This window comes from Callorhinus ursinus, unplaced genomic scaffold, assembly GCF_003265705.2.
Source record: "Callorhinus ursinus isolate GAN/ISIS: 27379988/994484 unplaced genomic scaffold, GSC_fseal_2.0 scaffold2, whole genome shotgun sequence".
NCBI classification, from domain to species: domain Eukaryota; kingdom Metazoa; phylum Chordata; class Mammalia; order Carnivora; family Otariidae; genus Callorhinus; species Callorhinus ursinus.
Window position 1 is genome coordinate 76,331,796 of NW_027397064.1, and position 21,142 is coordinate 76,352,937.

Below are 21,142 nucleotides of genomic sequence, written 5' to 3' on the forward strand. Positions count from 1 at the left end.
TCTTGTTACTATGTCTCTGGGTGACTTACTTTGTTAGAGTTGATATTGTAGCAAATACAAAGTGGGATTAATCCACAAACTTGATGTGTGACTTGAGGTAAATAACTTTGTTTTTTTGGCCTCATTTTCCTATTTACAAAGTAAAGTAGCTGGGTTAGCTTCCTTTGAGTTCCAAAGTAGGAGTCAACAAATTTTTCTGAAAAGTTCCAGATAGTAAGTATTTTAGACTTTGTGGACCACATTCATTCTGTCACATAGTCTTTTTACACTCCCCTAAAATTGTTAAAAAAAATTCTTAGTTCATGGGGTCATTTCAAAATAGCTGGTGGTTTAGATGTTAGCTCACCTCTGCATTAAAATATTACGATTATCTAATTAATTACTGGAAAATTATTTCAAAGTAATGGATTAAAAATGCCTTCAAGTTCACATAGAATAAAATAAAATAATAACCCTTATAATATATAGAAACAAAGAAGGAACTGATTTGTGTTTTCGCCTAATATGGAAGATAGATCAAGTTGATATCTGTTCAATAAAGTATGTGTTGTGGGGCTAGTTTTCAGGTATCCATGTGGGTATACATTTCATTGCCTTAGGAGGCAAAGTGTTCAGTAATTACTTGTTGGCTTCCATGAATAAATTAGCTCAATTGTGTGAAAGAATAAATGACATGTCTCATTCTTAAGGTAATCACAGCCTGCTATCAAGTAACCATGTTCTGTTTTCTCTAGTATAAGTATAAAGAGGTATTTGAAAGGACGAAGTCAGATTTCAAGTATGTTGCAGATTGTCCAATCAATAAGCATTTCAAGTATGCAACCCAGTTGATGAATGAGGTATGTATGACTTGATCTAGTTAAGCCTATTCAGTTCCCTTAAGAAGTCTATAGAGTTATTTGATTAAAACCCAATACATAAAATGACAAGAAGGTCAATTTAAATGTTGATTCAAGATAAAGATTTGGAAAGGCTCTTATAAGGTCACCATCTGATGGGCTCTACCAAAAGCAGAGTGAAGAGTCTGTCCAGTGAATAACCAAGTGAAGGGACCATCCAGAGTGGTGTGAGGGCCCCACCACCATCATTGCCTCTGTTTGCACTAGCATAGGGCAGCACAGCCCTTTGGGTGACAAGAGGAAGGAGGTCAAGGATTTTGTTGACTATCAACTGAACTCCCTTAAACATGATAGTGTGTAGAGTTGGGAGACCCAGAAGCTCAAGGTTAATTTGGCATACCTTACCAGGGCACAGAAATGGCAGTGGTTGGAAGAGCCACCCCTAAGGGGATAGTTGTGATTCATGCATTCAGATGTATTGCCGCTGTTACTCATACATTGGTGCAGAGAAGTATCCATTTGCACCCAAAATATTCCTTTATAGTCTACCCAATCTTTCCTGGAACTGCTGTTGCAATAATTTAAATTCAGCTTAAAATGGCCAAAATTAGCAAGCTATGAATTAACTTACGTTTGGATGGTTTTATATTTAATTTCCCATCTTTGGATTTTCCATGGATTTATGTAAATCAAAAAACAATGTTAGAAAATTAAAATGTATCTAAAAATAAAAATGTGGCCAATGGTATGTTTTTTGCAATATATGATTTTTGGGGGGGTTGTTATTTTTAAATTTGATTTAGTTCATTTTCAGTAGATTTCCATGCAGGATGACTGAAGAATTACAGTCAGAAGCTTCCTAGGAAGACAGTCTTGATAAATTTTGTTACTGTTTTTATAATTTGGAAAGGATTTCCAGGGTCTCTTTTATAATCAAATTTACTACCATGAGAAGACTGGTAGGATTTGCCCATGAATATACTTTTTGATTCTCACAGCCTTAGATAGTAAACCTGTAGCTCATCAGTACCTTATTTACAATGCCATAAAACCTAACATTGCTAATGGCATCGTATTTAAAGATGGAAGATGTTTTAAGCACAAGGTAGTCCAGTTTTGGTGTCATCAATCAGATCTATCCCAAGCGCTAGCCTTCTCCAGGTGATCTTCAATTGACTCTCTTTACCTCCATGTTATTACTATTCTGGATGCTTTGGAAGCCCGCCTCTAGAAATGACCTATTTCTGGCTCTCTGGAGTGTTTATCTTGGGACATTTCTGTGTAGTCTTGAAGTTGTACTCTTGCTATAATTTGATATGATGTTTGAGCAGAAAAAATACAGAGCTGATTATGAGCAGCGGAAAGATAAATACCACCTGGTAGTCGATGAGCCTAGACATCTGCTGGCTAAGATCGCAGGCGACCAGATCAGTCAGGTATTGTGATGGGGGCTGGCTGGACAGCCCTGGCAGGACTGTGCTCCAGATTTTTCATGAGATGTCGTTCCGTCTGCTGCAAGGATGTCATAGGTTCTGCCTATGATATTGGGATGTTCTGTTTCAAAGTATCTGTCTAGCCACCCAAAGAGCCCATGAGCTCTTTGAGTGTGCCAGTCCATGCTCTGTGTCCTCACATGTGCTGTGGTGAAGATAAAAAGAAAAATTGGTCCTCCCACCCTTTATTCCTCTGGAGGATCTAATTGTGAACTGCAAATTGAGTCACAAAAGTGAAAACAAAGACACAAATTAATGGAAGGAAAGAAGACAGAACTCCTTAGTGTATTTTTCTACTCAATGATGTCTTCTTTCCTGTAAGGCGGTGTTGGGGGACTAGCTCTATTATTCCCCATTCACAAGGATTATGGATGCTCAACTGCAAGTATTGCAGTCATTCTGCTTTGCACTATAATGTATTTAGTGTCTTCACCCACATGTATATTTGAGTACATAAAGTGTGTGTGCCTACATCTCTTCACTCAGAAGTGATTGGGATATAGAGCCGTGTTCTCTTCTGTCTTCCTAAATCTCTTCTGTGCTTTACTGCTCTTTGCATGAACAGAGAAAATATAAATCTAGTGCCAAGATGCTTCTGAAACAAGGATGTAATGAAATTCTGCGTCCAGATATGTTGACTGCCCTCTACAACACACACATGTGGAGCCAGGTAATGTCTGATTCGATGTGAAGAAGAGATTGAGAAGACTTGAGGGCGTTCACTTTTATGCTTTCCTTGATTTCCTTCCCCTGCTCCCTGCCCAGACTGGTTTCACGCAATAAAGCTGCATAAGTATTCATTCCTTATAAATGACCTCTGCCTGTGGCCATGTGTGACCGTGCAACAGCCATCATCCGTACGTCATCTAGTAACTCCTAGTAAGAGTAACTGAGTAGAGTTACTTACCTAGTAGAGTAACTGAGACTTTATTTCCAAATTGGTATTACATTGATTTCAATTTTTTTAATATTTGCCTCAAAGAAATGGATTCCTTAGGGATTGAGGATATTAAGTAGATTCAATGGCATCTAAGATATGTGAATAATGTTTTTATCTAATATCTGTTGTTCAGTGATCACTACAAGTGTACCATTTGGGAGAGATGAGAGTCACGGTGCAGCTCCTTGTTATGGCCCCTCTTGAGTCTGATGCTAATTTGCTAGGTTATTTCCAGCATATCTGCCCTCATACACACTGTTGGCAATGTTGCTAGTGACATTGTCCTTCTACATGGTCGACTGAAGTTCACACCACCACTTTTGCATCACATGCTGGAAGGTACATTTGAAGCAGCAAAAAAAAAAAAAAAAAGTGATAATTTCTTTTTTTTAATGCCATTGTTCCCACATGAAAAAAGTTTTTAATCAATATTTTGTATTAGAAACTCATTTTCTTTAGTTTGACACCAAATCAACACGTGAAATGAGGGGGATGAGGTCTCCATAAGAACATCTTGTTTGCCTGAGCGTGTTCCTTTGTCCTAATATGATCATCAGATAATCATGCATGGGGTCTCGTGCTCTTTGTATCTACCACTGTAAACAGCTTGTGTGCATGAAAAAAAACTCATGACTTGGAAATTACAAAAGTGAATGTCTTTTTAAAAATTATAAATACTTTAAACTATACTCATTTTTTATTTTATATCTGTTTCATCTTTGACATGGATACATACCTTAAGACATTTTACATATTTGATGCAGCATATTGTAAGTGATTTGTTACCTGTCAGAGTCCAGAGAACAAGGATCCAGTCCTGACTCTGGGATTCATTCTATATGTGTCCCTTAGTTCAGTTTTTTTAACCACTCTGGGCCTGAGCTTCTAATGTCTAAAAATATGGAAAATGTCATTTATTATTATCATTTGCCCACTCCATTACACTGTTGCTATCAAATACAGTTTTATATTAAACATTTCTGTTACGATTAAAAGAGAAAGTATGACACCATGCCCCACATTCCCCACATCTGTGGCTTATCTAATAATCCTACTATTTGCTGTGGGAGTCTTTTGAGGACAATTAGCTTCCTTAAAGCCCTCTATTCTACTTCAAGTTAACTTGTTCTTCTCTTCTACAATTTAGATCAAGTACAGGAAAAATTATGAAAAATTAAAGGACAAATTTACCTCAATCGTGGACACTCCAGAACACCTGCGTACTACGAAAGTCAACAAACAAATCAGTGATGTAAGTGCAAGAAACACTGAATGGATTCTCAGACTCGGGGAGCATTTGCAAATGTGCAGGGACATTTTTGATTGTCACAATGTCTGGAAGATTCTGCTGTTTAGTGGGAGGGAGGCAGGGATGTCAAATGTCCTGCTATGCTCACAATTCTTCTTTTACAATAAAGAATTATGCCAACTAAATTGGCAATTTAGAGGCAATGGAGTTTTAGCAGAAAGCATGAAAGAGCCTGTTGATTTTATAGAATTCTCTTTCCTTTAGGTACACTCAAAAACACACAAAAAACTTTGCATTTATATTATTTCCATTACGTTATATTATAAGCTGAGATGCACAATATTGTCTCCTTCTGCTTTTACTTCTCCTTCAGATACTTTATAAGTTGGAATACAACAAGGCCAAGCCCAGAGGCTACACGACAATCCACGACACACCCATGTTGCTGCATGTCCGAAAGGTCAAAGATGAAGTCAGTGATGTAAGTACCAGAATGTTTGCAGCCCCTCTCATCTTGGGCTCTTTCTAACATGATATAATGAACTCTGGTCCAGTTATCTATTCCTGTGTAGCAATCACCCTAAAACTTAGTGGCTTGAAAACAAAATCACCTTTTTTTGCTGGTGATTCTGCAAACTGACTGGGGAAACCTGAGCAGATCTTCTCTGCCATGTGCCATGAAAAATGTTAAATACATCCAGTGCATTGTTTATGAAGGCAGGAATGTATAAAACATTTTAAAAATATTTTTTCATATTTTTATGTTAAAATAAGTTTCAGCACTTCAAACGTGAACATCACTTGTTCATAAACCTCTGTCAGATAGATCTTTTCTCTAAAGCAGCCCATTCCCTCTCACTGTAGAAAAATGAAGCATTTCTGTATCCATTCCTCCAAACTTTCTGATTATAACAATAACCAGAGATATTGATGAAAAATATGGACTTCTAGGCCTTTCCCCTAAAAATACTGATTTATTAGGTCCATGGCAAAGTGCAGACAACTGTGATTTGTATGATGAGACTATGGGGCTTTCTTAGAACAGTTTTACTTTCAGACTTAACCACATTAAAACCTAAAATCCTCGGGGCACCTGTGTGGCCAGTTGGTTGAGTGTCCGATTCTCGGTTTCAGCCAGGTCATGATCTCATGGGACGAGGGGTTGAGCCCCTCAGAGGGCTCCACATTCAGTGGGAAGTCTGCTAGAAGATTCTCTCCTTCTGCGCCTCCTTCTACTTTACCCCTCTCTCTCTCTCTCAAATAAATAAATAAATCTTAAAAAAAAAAAAACAAACAACTAATATACTCTGCAATAAGTAGTGAGAAGGCCCCGACGATGTCCCAGGCCTGTATTTAAGAGTAGCAGAAGTGCGTGGAGCTAGAATTGCCAGGCCCAGGATGGGTTGGGTTGAGCCCACAGAAGCTAAGCCTTCCCCATCCCTCTCCCTTCCATCCAAACCCACATATGCCCCAACTTGCTAGATTTGGCTCTAGCAATGAGGGTAATGGATGGCATCCATCAATTCTTTCATTTGTCACATAGTTATTGGTACACCATCTTTGCCGTCAAGGGGTTTGTCTTAATGGAAGAATAGACAAATAAGCACATAATTACAACATGATATGAGAACAGCCAGAACTGTGAGGGCACAGACGGAGGGCAAGACCAACACCATTGGGGTGAGCTAGTGGGGGAAAGCCTCTCTTCCATCAGCAGTTTTCAAGATGTTCTGAATTCAGTGTTTTCTGAGTTGGGGAAGGAAAAACACACATGGCCCTTTCAGCCAAGCTCAGGGGACATAAATCCTATGGCGCCACTGGTGACCATACTCAGTTCCGGGGAGCTAGTTTTAAGATCTGAGATTTTTTTTCTTCACAAAAGGTTTATTCTGTCTTAAGAAGCATTATGTACTATAGTCATGGTTTTAATTCCTTGCTTTTTTAATGCTTGGTAGGCCACAATATAAATTAACCTTGTCTCACTGTGTTTCCTCCCACAGCTGAAATACAAAGAAGTTTATCAAAGAAATAAGTCCAACTGCACCATTGTGCCGGACTCTGTTCATATCAAAGCAGCCAAGGATGCCTACAAAGTCAACACCAATGTAAGTTCCAGAAACTTTCCCAAGGCTAATGGGGGATTAACTTCTGCAGGACACGTGATCTCCTATTACATCTCTTCAGGTGATTGAGTGCTAATGAGTCTGGATCAGGAGCCGCAGCAGCATGACTGCTGATGCTGAAATCTAAGTGCGGCCTTTGTTCTCACAGAGGAGAGTGGGAAAGAGCCAGGGTGACAAACCCCATGCCACAGATGTTACACCCACTCAGGCTCCCTTCCCTGCCAGGTGGCTGAGAAACAGGAGACTTAATTCTGGAATGAAGGTTGCATGTTGGAAAGTGTCTCAGCATCTTTCCTTCCCTCCACCCTCATATCTTCCTCTTGCCCTGCTCTAGAATCTGCTGCTTCTGGAAAACACACGCACACGCATGCATGCATGCAAGCACATTTTAGTCACTTGAGGCTGTCAGAAGTTAGCCTATGTCTTTCTCAGGCTCAGATCTCCCTGCGGACTCTTTTAGTGTGTGTGTGTGTGTGTGTGTGTGTGTGTGTGTGTGTGTGTGTGTGTGTTGGGACATCTTAAAGCCTCAACCACGGAAATATTTTTGTGCATTTTGATGAGTATTAACTTTTAAAAAATATATAAATGGTTACATAATGAAACCATTATAATCCAACGAATGCCCACTAGTGCCAGAGAGAACATATATTACTCAGGGTCAGCAAATACCCTGAGGGGCAGGCAGGTAGCTTACAGGTGTCCCGAGTATGGATTGAGGGCTGGGTAGGTAGCAGGATGGGTTTGTGAAAAAGCAAATGCAGTAAAATGTACAATGTAGAGTCTAGGCAGTGGATGTATGGGTATTCTCTAGGATTCTTGCAGTTCTGCTGTATGTTTGAAAAATTTAACAATAATGAGTGGAAACCCATGGCATCAAAAGCAAACCTCATGAAAAACTCCTCAAAAGTATGCAGAGTTGATTATATGCAAATTATATCTTGACAAAACAGAAAAAGAGTGAGGAAAGAAATGTGCCTGCTATTGAGGGCTCTTCCAAGGACACAAATTAAGCTATGTGTGGTCCTGTGCCTCAGATTTGGCCCCAGGCAGCCAACTGGCCAGCTTGGGGGAAGGTCTAGCAAGTGTGCGAGCCTCTCTGGAGCCAGTCTGCCGGTTTGAGTCCCAGCTCCGTCATTTCCGTCATTTCTGTCATTTCCATCATTTACGTGCTGCCTCCCCTTGGGCAGTTTGTTTAACCCTCTGGTTGGTTCCTCAGTTGTCAATTTCATGCAGGTGTTGCAAAGATTAAATGAGGTAGTAGTTATGAAGCACTGAGAAAAGTGCCTGGCATGAAATAAATACTGTAAATTTAATCATTTAAGAAAGATTAAGCCTGAGGTCAGCTAGAAATTAAAAGCCCTTGACTCCGAAGATGATAAAGCTGCACTGACAGAGTTAAAGGGACTGTAGAATTATTTCACCTGGAGGCCTATACAATTTTTAGCCCCTATTTTGAGACCAAACGGTCCCACGAGATGACTTCTTCAGTGGCTGACTAGTGGCATAAATTGTACAGAAATGTTAATTGAGGCTCTCGTTTGCATCAAGAACCATGATTTGTTGTATGTTGAGAAGCACGATGGGTCCCTCTGTGCCATGCGTGGTTATGAATTCAGCCCACTGAACTAAATGACCTATTTTCGTCTTGTTACAAACAGCTGGACTACAAGAAGCAGTATGAAGCCAACAAAGCCCACTGGAGGTGGACCCCCGACCGACCGGACTTCATCCAGGCGGCCAAGTCATCCCTGCAGCAGAGCGATGTGAGAGGGGACAGTCGGGCTCTCTGACATGCCTGAGAAGCATGAATAATTACTCATAATAACCACTGTTGTGGGTGTCAGCCTAGCTCACTCGAGATCCCAGAAGGATGGGGGGTGGTGTGAGGGGTGGGAGGCAAGCGCAGGAAGCAGACCTGCCTTGGAGCCTCGTCTCCCACAGCTGGGCACCGGCACTAGGGTGCAGAGTCCTGGGTGAGGCTGGGGAGGAACTGGGGGTGAGCAGGCAGGGAGGGCTTGGTCCCGGCCTCAGGGCTAGAGAGGGGGACCCTAGCATGCAGTGAGGGGCCAGGAAGCCTCTGCCTCCATTCTGGTGGCAAGTCCTCATAGTACCCTTAAAACGAGGATTCCTTACAGATTACAGTAAATGCCGGCTTCTTCCTCTGCCTTTCTTCTGTTTCAGTTTGAGTATAAGCTGGACCGAGAGTTCCTCAAAGGTTGCAAGCTTTCTGTCACTGATGATAAAGACATGGTGCTAGCCCTGAGGAATTCTTTAATAGAAAGTGACGTAAGTATCTAGTGCCTTCTGTGACACTTAACCTGGCTCAGGGCCGTCCTCTGCGGCACAGTCCCCAGCAACACCAGGGAAGGACGGAGGAGGCTGCTGGTGTAGGAGCTCAGGCACGGGTCCTGAAATATGACCCTGTTCCCAGTGAATGCCAGTGACGTGGCAGAGCAGGGTGACAGGCGGGGGAAGCTATAAAATCCAGGTGGCCATTCTTGATATATACTGCACCACAAGATCATTCACGCAGTGAGAACTGAAGTTCTGGCTGGATTCTATGCGGAAACGTTCATTTTTGTGTGATCATATTCTTCCTATGCTTCCTCATCTGTAAAGGAGAAATAATAATGCCTCCCAGGGTTCCGGAGCGGGTCAAATGACATGTTTGAAAGTCCTTTGAACTAAGGCTAGATGTATAAAGATTCATCATGAGATCCATTTTGATCATTATTTTTTTTCTTTTTTTTTCTTTTTTATTGTTATGTTAATCACCATATATTACATCATTTGTTTTGGTGTAGTGTTCCATGATTCATTGTTTGTTCATAACACCCAGTACTCCATGCAGAATGTGCTCTCTTTAATACCCATCACCAGGCTAACCCATCCCCCCAGCCCCTCCCCTCTAGAACCCTCAGTTTGTTTTTCAGAGTCCATCGTCTCTCCTGGTTCGTCTCCCCCTCTGACTTACTCCCCTTCATTCTTCCTCTCCTGCTATCTTCTTCTTTTTCTTTTTTCTTAAAATATGTTGCGTTATCTTTTTCAGAGGTACAGATCTGTGATTCAACAGTCTTACACAATTCACAGTGCTCACCATAGCACATACACTCCCCAATGTCTATCACCCAGCCACCCCATCCCTCCCACCCCCCACCACTCCAGCAACACTCAGTTTGTTCCTGAGGTTAAGAATTATTATTATTAAAGCCTCAACTTGCAAGAGAGAAAGAAAATCTCTTTTGGATATTTCCCAAGATTTCCCAACATCAAACCTTTTATTGAGTTTAATGTTGTTGCTGTGTCAGTGATTCTGTTTTCCCACCTCTATCTAGTGATTCGGGGACTGCATAAATATATACCGGATACCCAGAGGAGCTAAAGAAATATTTTTTTCACCCCCGCAGCTGAAATACAAAGAGAAACATGTCAAGGAAAGAGGAACCTGCCATGCTGTGCCTGACACTCCTCAGATCCTCCTGGCAAAGACTGTCAGCAATCTGGTGTCTGAGGTAACCCTCCAGCAACATATGCTCTGCTTCTGTCTTGGGCTAATGCCCCAGGTAGACACTCTAACAAGCTCTCTGTGGATTCCCTCAGAACAAGTACAAGGACTACGTCAAGAAGCACTTGGCCCAGGGCTCATACACAACACTGCCAGAGACCAGGGACACCATCCATGTCAAGGAAGTGACCAAGAATGTCAGTGATGTAAGTGACCAGCCCCAGGACTCTTGGTAGCAGCAACACCACTTGACCTTAGGATCCAGGGAAATCTGGGGCGAGCTGCCTTTTTGCTTATAACTGCTTTCCTGTACGTTGCTTCACCCTTACCATCATCAATGCCTGTGTGTGAATTTTCAATTCTGCTTTAAAGGAGGACTCCATATTTATTAGGCTTCCTATTATGGCAACTATGGCAAATAGGCATTTTGCCACAGGACATGTTATCTGCGATATAAGATGTCAGGAACCTAGCGTTAATAAAAGGGGGAAGCATTGCTGATTAAGAATGGCCTCTCCCATCATTAAACTGCTGAACAATTTTAGAGAAGTAAAATCACTGCTTTTTATCTGCCCACTTTGTCCTTATCAATAATGCTTTAATAATCTCGCTATTCTATTTTTATGAGCCCTATATGGTTCCATATGTTTTTGAAAGCTGGAGTTTAATTTGCTTGTAGTCAGTTCTCCCAGGATTGCCATGTGTTTCAAGTGTTGGGTTCCAGGACAGAAACGACAAGGAAGAGCTAGACTATGGATCAGAGATCCAGGTTCCAGACTGATGCCAGAATGGGGAGCCATGGATTTTCCTGGAGATCTCACAGTTCTTCAAGTAAATCAGTTCTTTTCCCCGATTCCTCTGCTCACATAAGTAATTCTGGCTCTGTTTAGACAAATTACAAAAAGAAGTTCGTCAAGGAGAAAGGGAAATCCAACTATTCCATCATGCTGGAGCCCCCGGAGGTGAAGCATGCTATGGAAGTGGCCAAGAAGCAGAGTAATGTAAGTTCCCCCTGTCCACACTCTCAGGGGGCCCGTTGAGCCAGTGGATCCCAAATTGGTGCCTACTGGTGCAAATTGGGCTGGTTTCATTGAGTGGTATTCCTGATTTCCCTGTCTGGTAGTTTAAAAAAGAGGGTAATTTAAAAAATCAGTTTGGGGGCACCTGGGTGGCTCAGTCGTTAAACGTCTGCCTTCAGTTCGGGTCATGATCCCAGGGTCCTGGGATCGAGCCCCGCATCGGGCTCCCTGCTTGGTGGGAGGCCTGCTTCTCCCTCTCCCACTCCCCCTGCTTGTGTTCCCTCTCTCACTGTGTCTCTCTCTGTCCAATACATAAAATAAAATCGGTTTGGTTTTAATAAAACGGTTGCTTGTGCTTGATGAGGACTTTTTCAAAGACAGCATATCTCCCATGTGAGTAAACATTTTTTTCTCTCCAAATAAAGGTCGCATACAAAAAAGATGCCAAAGAAAACCTGCATTACACCACGGTGGCTGATCGGCCAGACATCAAGAAGGCCACTCAGGCGGCCAAACAGGCCAGTGAGGTAAGCATGTGGTGAAAATGTACCTGCTCCCCAGAGGTCACAGCCACCAAGTAGTACAAGGCACCCACCTCTTAGAATGTATTGCCCATTTTGGTTTTCTTTGATTCAGGTGGAGTACAGAGCCAAGCACCGCAAGGAAGGCAGCCATGGGTTAAGCATGCTTGGTCGCCCAGACATTGAAATGGCCAAGAAGGCAGCCAGGCTGAGCAGCCAGGTAATACAGACGGGCGAGTGGCATCTCTCATGTGAAAAACCTTGCAGGAAGACGTGATTCCCAGCATGGAAATGCAGGAGTAGCAACAAAAGAGATCCTGGGTCTTTGATAGCGCTGCTGAGCTTTGAAAAGTTAGATCGTAAAAGTCTGCCAAGGACCTTGTCTCTTGTTTCTAATATCTCCAGGCCTTTCTCACTCTCTACTTTTCCATTTATGGGTATATGTCTAGATGTTTGTGTGCTTAACAGTCTTCGTGGAACAAAAACATCGACTTGTGAGGTCCTACGGGCACCTCTCCTCAGGTAGTGAGATTATATCCCAAGGGTGGCATTCATACTTGAGTCACCTGTGGGAATTTAATAGGCAAGAGTCATGAAATTCAAACCTCTAGAACCCAACCAGATGCAGTCACCTTTATTCTTCCATTCAGCATCTACATAGTGCATGACTGGGCTGAGAACTAGAGGGGTGAACAGATGTCCTCAGTCTTTATGTCCATAGATAAATAATTATAGTTTGGGGTGATACATAACAAGGTATATCCAGGGTGCTGAGAAGAAATGCCTCATTCTGTTGAATTTTCCTGTAAATCATCTTCTTCAGCTATTTTACCTAGGCATGAAAACTCTCTTCCTCTCATTCAATTAAACCACCTTTATTGAGCAAGTCTATTTATCTTCCTACTCCAAGTGGCATGTTCCAGAGGGAGGGCATGGGCGTGCACAGAAGTAAATCCTTCAGCAAAGTTCTATAGCATTCTACACAGAATGCTATAGAAGTCAACAGAAAAGAGTGTAATTTGGTCAGTCCCCTGACCGAGGTTAAGAAAATAGATGAGAAAAAGGGAAAGAGATGTCAGTTTGCTGGTGTCAGTCCTACATCCCTGATGAGTACATTAGTTTTCTTCAAATCCCCATCACGGAGGCGTCGTAAGATGCAGCCCTGTGCCTTTGCCCTCTCCTTTGGCCTTTGAGGTATTCTACCCAAGTATCAGCCAGACAGCAAAGTCAGGATGGGGGAGGCCCCCACATCAGTAAGACCCTGTGGGCCTGGGGCCACACTGAGAAGCTATAAACCCTGAGGCGAGCCTTCCACAGGGAGTAAACCCAGACTCCTTGTCCACATCTGAGGTTTCACGCAGGATTAGAAGTGCGAGCCTTTCAATTTTCAAAAACATCAAAGTCTTCAAAATTTCAACATCAAAATCATTTCTTTGTTTTTACCTTGATGATGGCACGACCTTGGAAATTTAAAAAACGGATTAAAATTTGGAACAGCTATTAGTAGAGTAAGCTGGTATTTATGCTTATTTTTTAACTTGAAGTTAGCCCTTTGCATTTTTTTTACTTTTATGTATCCTAAAAGTATACTTAATCTTATTTTTGTCGTTATTGTAAAATATCTCACTTCTTTCTTCTAGCCTAAAATCATATTGAGGGTCTTGCCCCCCCCCACACTCTGTTCTTTTTTTACTCAGAAATGCCATTTTTTGCCAAGTTTGAAAAAATCAAAATGATATAGCCAAAGTACTATTTTAAAATTACAATAAATTCTCCTAATTAACAGATTCCTATGTTCCCCTCTTCTGGACCATTTACAACCCCTTTGAACTCCTTACAGTAGACCTAAAATGCTTTTGGTTTTGGTGGTTCCTAGGGTCAGAAGCCTCCACTAGATCACTGGATCACTGAATGTAGCCTGAAGCCTTTAGCCTTTTTCCACTTACTTTTGTTTTGCATTAAAAAGAGGTGATTATCTTTCCTACTTCTGGATAATATAAAAATGAGTGAGGCAAATACTATAGCACTCAGTCTTACCCTTGACTGCCTGTTGCCCCAACATAACATTGGTTGTGCTCTTCTTCACTCTTAAAAGCGTCCTAGTGTGGATAATAAGTTATATGATCACTTTATGTATAACCTATTCTTTTGTATTTATATTTCCTCCATTTCTTAGTTTTCAAGTTAATTGATGTTCAGAAATAATTTGGAATTTTGCATTTGTTGTTAGGTTAAATACCGAGAAAATTTTGACAAAGAGAAGGGCAAAACACCGAAATTCAATCCAAAAGACAGCCAGCTTTACAAAGTCATGAAAGATGCTAACAATCTCGCAAGTGAGGTATGTTTTTTTTTTAATTGTGGCAAAATATATAACGTGAAATTTGCCATTTTAGCTATTTTTAAACGTACAATTGAGGGGCACCGGGCTGGCTCAGAAGAGCATACGACTCTTGATCTCAGCATGATAAGTTTGAGCCCCACGGGTATAGAGATTGTTTAAATAAATAAGTAAATGAAATGTACAGTTGAGTGGCATTGATTATGTTCACAGTGTTGTCCAGCTACCACCATTATTTCCATTGCCCCAAACAGAAATTGTACAACCATTAAGCCATAACTCCATTCCTCTCTCCCCCTAGCCTCTGGTAACCTCTATACTCTATTTTCTGTCCCTATGAATTTGCCTACTAGAGAATCTTATATAAGTGGGATCATACAATATTTGTCCCTTTTTTTGGTCTGGCTTGCTTCACTTAGCATCATGTTTTCAAGGTTCATCCATGTTGTAGCATTTGTCAGAACTGCATTTCTTCTTATGAGTAAATCATATCCCATTGTGTGTATACACCACATTTTACTTCTCCGTTCATCTGTTGATGAACACTTGAGTTGTTTCCACTTTTTAGCCCCTCTGAATGAGGCGTGTAGATTTCCATCACCAGCTCCAGAATTTGTTTCCAGATGGGATGTCTTACCATGGCTTCCATTAGTACTGTCTTCCAGTTCCTATTTATGTGATTTTGTTCTTCCCCCTTCATGTGCAGGTTAAATATAAAGCTGACCTGAAGAAACTTCACAAGCCTGTGACTGATATGAAGGAGTCTCTGATAATGAATCATGTGCTGAATACAAGCCACCTTGCCAGTTCTGTAAGCTCATTCATTTGCTATAGAAACAGCATGTTTCACCCGTTCGCAGCGGAAATCCTTTGCTGAACTCACATACATCTCCTTCTCTGCTTCCGGGACACTAGATTTATTAGAAAGCTCTTCTGTGTGAATGCATCCTTCCAAATTACATTAGTCTATCAACTCTCCTCGGATTTTGACACCTCTCAGAATGTAAAAAAGCTTTTATTCTTAGGATATTTAAACTTTTTATTTTCCAATTAACTAAGCCCTTCCCTCCTTCTAAGGACACAGAATCATGGTATGGAGTAATTTCTTTCACTTTTCACTTTTCCAGCCTCCTTTGAATATGCCATATAACCTAAGTGTTGGCCATCCTGTATCAACTGGGCAGTACTGGATGTGGATCTTCCTCCTTTGACACATTTGCGTAACCCCCCACTGAGTGTTTGCTGCTCTTAGTTTGGTCTTGACAATGCTGCTGTGTAAATATCTAACCTAAAAAGGAAAAATAGAAATGCTGAGCAGCTTTTCCAACCATGTGCCTTTTTGTCATCTTCCCCTCAGTACCAGTACAAGAAGACCTATGAGAAGAGTAAAGGCCATTACCACACAATACCTGATAATCTGGAGCAGCTTCATCTAAAGGAGGCCACAGAGTTACAGAGTATAGTAAGTCAATCCAGACTTTTTTTCCTGCAGCACGTTCAGCTACAATGTCAAAAACGTTCATGAATTCCCCCTCAGAATGGTAGTTATAGTTTTAGTAGCCATTGCTGGAGGAAACTGTCCAAAGATATAGGGGAGCTTGAATTTAGCAGCATTTTGAAACAAAATTTTATGCTATGAAATAACAGCATCAACACGTATTGGAGAAATAGTGTCTATACATGCAATGTGTGTTATTCAGATCACTGACAGGCTGGAAGCATAAAGATTATGTTACAAGGGGGACAATCCCCTTACAATAACCCCAGTGTGCCCTCATGAGTCTGCACCCCCACTTAGGAAACCTTGCAATGATGATAGCCTTTGGAGGATTTTGAGCAGAAAAGTAACACAATTAGATCTACCATTGAAGTATCTGTAAGTATTTAAGGAATTGAAAATTTGTAAAATAATTAAGATTCTCCAAAGAAAGGACTCAGAGAAGGAGTTTGCTATCACATGACTTCCTACGTCACAAATCCAGAATTGTTTAGGTCCCCTGTTGGGCATTAACCAAGAGGGCTAAATTACTAGAAGTGTCTTTGTGTCATCTGTGAAGCAGCCGGTGCCCCCAGGTTTCTATTTTCAGCAAGATTGCTGAGATTGAGCATTGCCATGAAGATGCTGTGTGAACAGGGCTTCTGCCTCTCTGACTTTCCATTTCTGAGTATCTGTGGGCTGCCCCTACTCTTAATCGCATGTCCACATCCTCCATTGGATTGGAACATTGTATATGTAATGATGACGATGTTGTATTTGTAAAATAGCACTGGGGCTCTTTTGAGAACATCAGATTTCTTAGTCAGTCGACATGTAAACTCTTTCTCATTTTTGTATGAATTTAGATTGGCTGCACTGAATATGTGACCAATTGTGACCTAGATCCAGTTCTTGACATATAAAGAAAGTTGTGTGTGTTATCTCTTGAATCGAGACCCCAGGTTTCTGATAAAATTCTTCATGAAACAAAAACTGGAGATACTTCTCAGAAACATTGACAGATGCTGTGGTTACAGTGCTCACCTCTAGGCCTATCTGATCTTGGACGACCTTCTCTGATGGGGGATGTTCCCCATGCATTTCCTTGCCCCAGCCTTTCTCTCAGCTGATTCTTGTGCAGTGATTCTTTTGTCTTCTTGAATTGAACACAAATCCTAATTCTGCATTGCCAACAGTAAGGGTGTTTTCTCTCAGGCAACAACAAAAAGGTGCTAGATCTGAAACATGAACCTGTTTTGAGTGACAATGAGATGCCATCCATGTCGACTAATGTATCAGTTAAAAAATACTATCCCTACGCTGGTCTCTGTCTGGGAATTGACCAGAGGAGATCTATCTAATAAGGTTTTTCGTCACTAGGTGAAATACAAAGAAAAGTATGAAAAGGAACGAGGAAAGCCCATGTTGGACTTTGAAACACCAACGTACATCACTGCCAAAGAGTCTCAGCAGATGCAAAGTGGGGTAAGTCCTACAAAACATACCACACCACAAATGTGCCGTCAAGCTGTTAAAGACAAGCTCTGCCCACCCATGTACTCAGCCTGCTGTTATCCAAAAGTTGTAGGTGATGGAACTTTTTCACGTGTGGTCACTGAAATGTTTCCATCTCTGAAATCTTATGGTTCAGTTATGCTAAAGGCTCTAAATAGTAAATACTTAACCATATATGTTTTATTTCAACTCTTTTTCATAGCATTAGAATATAGCAAACTATTCTTAACTCTGAAACAAATTATATTGAATGTAATATGAATTTTTCTTTGATAAATGCACAAAACCACCATTGGCTTTGGAATGCTCTTAATAGGAAGCCCCAGGCCAAACAAAAGAGTAATGATCAAGATGTTTACCAAAACATCAGATGCCAAGATGCCATATTTCCTATTTTAGAAATGTAAAAACAAGCATCTAAAAAAATTTGTTTTTTTCCTTTTTAACCAACAGCAGAGAAGAATGAAATCTTATTTTGAATTTTAGGAAGTCTGTTTTCACTGGGAAACAGACTTATTTTGGGTTGCTTTTTACCTCTCCCCCATGGGGCATATCTCCAACCATAATGATAAATGGTTGTTAATAAAGTAGCACTCTGTGGAGCTTTCTGGTGTAAAGAAGGCCAAATAATCAAACGTTTAACATAACTTCATACAGCTGGTGAATTTGGGTAAAGGTCTATGGAAGTTCCTTGTACTAGTCTTACAACTTTTCTGTAAATTTAAAATTCTATCAAAATTAAAAATTATAAAAATGGAGTTAGAGCATTTACTCCAAGTCTCCCAATGAGACCGCCTAGTCCAGGGATTACAGAGGAGATGGGGGAGCTTGTGACTCAGTGGAGGACAAAATCTTAGGATTTCTCTGTGTCTCATTGTCTACCTTATCTATTCAGAGATTAAAAATAATGTCATGCTTATGAAAAAGGCCAAATTTGCATTTCGTGCCCTCAGGCTCTCCTTGCTCTGTGTTGTTACTTTCCCCTTTTAATTCAGAAGCAAGAAATCTTGTTCCCTCAGGAGGAATGACAATGGGTTCAGAGTCTTGGTGGCACACGTGTCCTTCCGCTGTCCTTCCCTGCTGTGAGGCAGACAGTGGGGTAGCCCCAGTTACAGTGCTGGACATATGAATGAGGAGCCCAACAAGGCTTCTCAAGTTCTGAGTCTCCTTGAGGCCATTTGTTGTAGACAAAATATTTCCAGAACAACCAGACACTCTTCAAATGTGTGACCGTTAGCTAAACTATGATCCAGTTAAGGGGTCATACATGGAAGGACAGGGTTGTGATTTTTTTTTCTTCCTAGGTGTGAGAAATAAGTTGTAATAAAGATCCTTTTTTAAATTTGTGTTTCCTTCCTACTCACATTAGAAAGAATATAGGAGAGATTATGAAGAGTCCATTAAAGGCAGAAACCTGACGGGCCTGGAGGTCACGCCAGCTTTATTACATGTCAAATATGCAACCAAAATAGCCAGCGAGGTAGTGTCCACTTGGTCTTTGCTTTCGCTCTTGATCCCAATAATTGCACTAATGACACTCATCAGTGTGTTCCTTCTACCGTTTTCATCTCCATCTAACTTTTGCGGGTTTCAAATTGGGTTCACATGTGTTTGGTGTTACCACCTAATCTCTTACCCACGTTAATTCTTCTCATTTTTTACTTGAATACCTAATGAAATGTGCTAGTTTCTTATCTGATATTTAATATTAACTGATGAAGCTTATACCCTGCCTTTATCATATCTTTAATCACTAAGCTGTAACTACTTAAAATTGGAGGGTTTTTGTTTTGTTTGGTTTGGTTTTGGCCTTTGCTTGTTCGGTTTGGCTCTTCACCTAAGAGGAACGATCCAGGCTTTCTTGTCAGTGTTGTTGCTTTTATTTTGTGATACAGAAAGAATACAGGAAAGATCTAGAGGAAAGCATCCGTGGGAAGGGTCTCAGTGAAATGGAAGACACGCCTGACATGCTAAGAGCAAAGAACGCCACTCAAATTCTCAATGAGGTAGGCCCACAACGTCTTCTCCCCCCTAGCCAAGTTACAACAAAAAAAAAGAGAGAGAGAGGTTTGAATTTCAAATTCCATATCCAACATGGTTATTAACTGTTAAATAAAATATATCTCAGTGCACCTGGTGGCTCAGTCATTAAGCTTCTGCCTTCGGCTCAGGTCATGATCCCAGGGTCCTGGGATCGAGCCCCACATCCGGCTCCCTGCTCCGTGGGAAGCCTGCGTCTCTCTCTCCCACTCCCCCTGCTTGTGTTCCCTCTCTCGCTGTGTCTCTCTCTGTCAAATAAATAAAATCTTTAAATATCTATATATCTATATATATATCTATATCTCGATTTCTGATGAGTCGATACTGTAGTTTGCGTCCAGTGGCTGTCGTAATCTGTTATTTATCTAATAGTATTTGATTTAACCATGATCCATTTGGTGTGCTCATTTAAATTAAAACATCACACTGGAGTGTTATGCACCTGAGTTCAGTGCTAGTTATGTAGCAAACCAGATTTAAATGCCCTTATTACTTTGATTTTCTAAGTAGAGAATGCTAAAAGTGTTCAGAAGGAAACCTTACATGTGGACACAAGTAGAACAGTTTCCTAAAACAGGTTTCTGTGGCCACCACTGCATCTGACCACAGGGAATAGCAAAGGTGAACACTAGCAACCGAATAGTGGTATAGTATGTGGATTTACAGTCACTCTGCACATTGACTGCCTCGTCACGGAAGTTAGGTAACTCTTGTTTTAATGCTACGACAGAAAGAATATAAGAGAGACTTGGAGCTGGAAGTCAAAGGAAGAGGCCTGAATGCCATGGCCAATGAAACCCCCGACTTCATGAGGGCCAAGAATGCTACTGATATTGCCAGTCAGGTCAGTGCTACTATTCCATGTCAACCTTAAAAAAAAAAAAAAAGTGATTACAAGGACACAGTGTTGTCCTTCTGTTATCTTCCTTGGTTGATTAACAGTCCTATGTCTATAGTGGCATTTTTAAACATCTGCCTGGTGGAAGCCATTCTGATAGAAGGAGCACAGACACTTCGTCAGGCCGCCTTTTCATTTGTCTTTCTGAGTCTGTAGCCACAGAAGACATTCAGAGCAAAGGGTAGAAGTTGGAGAGCTTGAAGCTAGGACAGATTCGGACATCCTGGTCTTGTCTCTTAGTCAATACCCACCCCCACCCCCATTCGGCACCAAGAATTCCTTGCTTAGAACATTTTGGGAGTTCTTTCTTTCCCTTCTTCCAAAACCTAAATTTAAAAGGTAGTTTTTAACATCTCACATTATCTTTTGCTTATTTGTTCTGCTCCCGGCTCTTAATATGTGAACAATCCATACCTTCATATGTGTTGATTATCTTGCTCCTTTCCCACTACTTCTCCCTTCCCCAGCCCCTGTGCCCAACTAGATAGTAAGTCTTTCAACAACTAGGACTCAACCTTTCTGAATCACACTCTTTAGTATAAAGCTATAAACACAAAAGGAAAAAAATTATGTTGAGTCTCAAATGAATGAATCCTTTTGGAAAAGAAATATTGACCACCTCGTAATCAAATGAAATCAACAGATATGTACGTTATAAATATTTACCCAAGTGTTGGGTGTTCTTTTGTAGATTAAGTATAAGCAATTAGCAGAAATGGAAAAAGCCAATTTCACTTCCGTGGTCGATACTCCAGAGATCATTCATGCCCAGCAAGTCAAGAACCTTTCAAGCCAGGTAAGGACATTCATCGCAATATCACACATAGACCCCAATCATGAAGTCTTCCCATTAATACCTAAGTAGGCTCTTTCAAATCACAGTTTTGCCCAGTAAAGGAGAAAGGATTCATCTGTGATACAAGTTTGGGTCAGAGGTGAGATTTCTGTATCAGAATTAAGATAGATTATATGAGGGAATTTTAAGGTACTGAAGAACTCTTACATGGTAGCATCCGTGTTAATGAATCAGTATTTTAACCTGTAAAATCTCTTATACTGTGGATGTAAATTGTATGTGCGAATCAGGAAGGAACAAAGTAGACAGTCCATAATCTCCTTAACCAGATTGACCTATGTCATCCACAGCAACCACGCGATCTAACCCTGCTTCCTCTGTGAGGG

General features: G+C 41.0%; 1 protein-coding gene across 1 annotated transcript in view; it reads left to right on the forward strand.

The window, feature by feature from the left end:
* NEB (nebulin) overlaps window positions 1-21,142 on the forward strand; it is a 199,798-nt gene that overhangs the window by 155,814 nt on the left and 22,842 nt on the right. Inside the window, exons 119-138 of the mRNA XM_073884116.1 lie at window positions 735-839; window positions 2,171-2,275; window positions 4,420-4,524; window positions 4,895-5,002; window positions 6,522-6,626; window positions 8,303-8,407; window positions 8,826-8,930; window positions 10,052-10,156; window positions 10,245-10,355; window positions 11,040-11,150; window positions 11,594-11,695; window positions 11,805-11,909; window positions 13,920-14,030; window positions 14,737-14,841; window positions 15,388-15,492; window positions 16,888-16,992; window positions 18,392-18,502; window positions 18,918-19,028; window positions 19,793-19,906; window positions 20,652-20,756. Coding sequence (XP_073740217.1) covers window positions 735-839; window positions 2,171-2,275; window positions 4,420-4,524; window positions 4,895-5,002; window positions 6,522-6,626; window positions 8,303-8,407; window positions 8,826-8,930; window positions 10,052-10,156; window positions 10,245-10,355; window positions 11,040-11,150; window positions 11,594-11,695; window positions 11,805-11,909; window positions 13,920-14,030; window positions 14,737-14,841; window positions 15,388-15,492; window positions 16,888-16,992; window positions 18,392-18,502; window positions 18,918-19,028; window positions 19,793-19,906; window positions 20,652-20,756 — 2,139 coding nt within the window. The remainder of the gene's footprint in view (window positions 1-734; window positions 840-2,170; window positions 2,276-4,419; window positions 4,525-4,894; window positions 5,003-6,521; window positions 6,627-8,302; window positions 8,408-8,825; window positions 8,931-10,051; window positions 10,157-10,244; window positions 10,356-11,039; window positions 11,151-11,593; window positions 11,696-11,804; window positions 11,910-13,919; window positions 14,031-14,736; window positions 14,842-15,387; window positions 15,493-16,887; window positions 16,993-18,391; window positions 18,503-18,917; window positions 19,029-19,792; window positions 19,907-20,651; window positions 20,757-21,142) is intronic.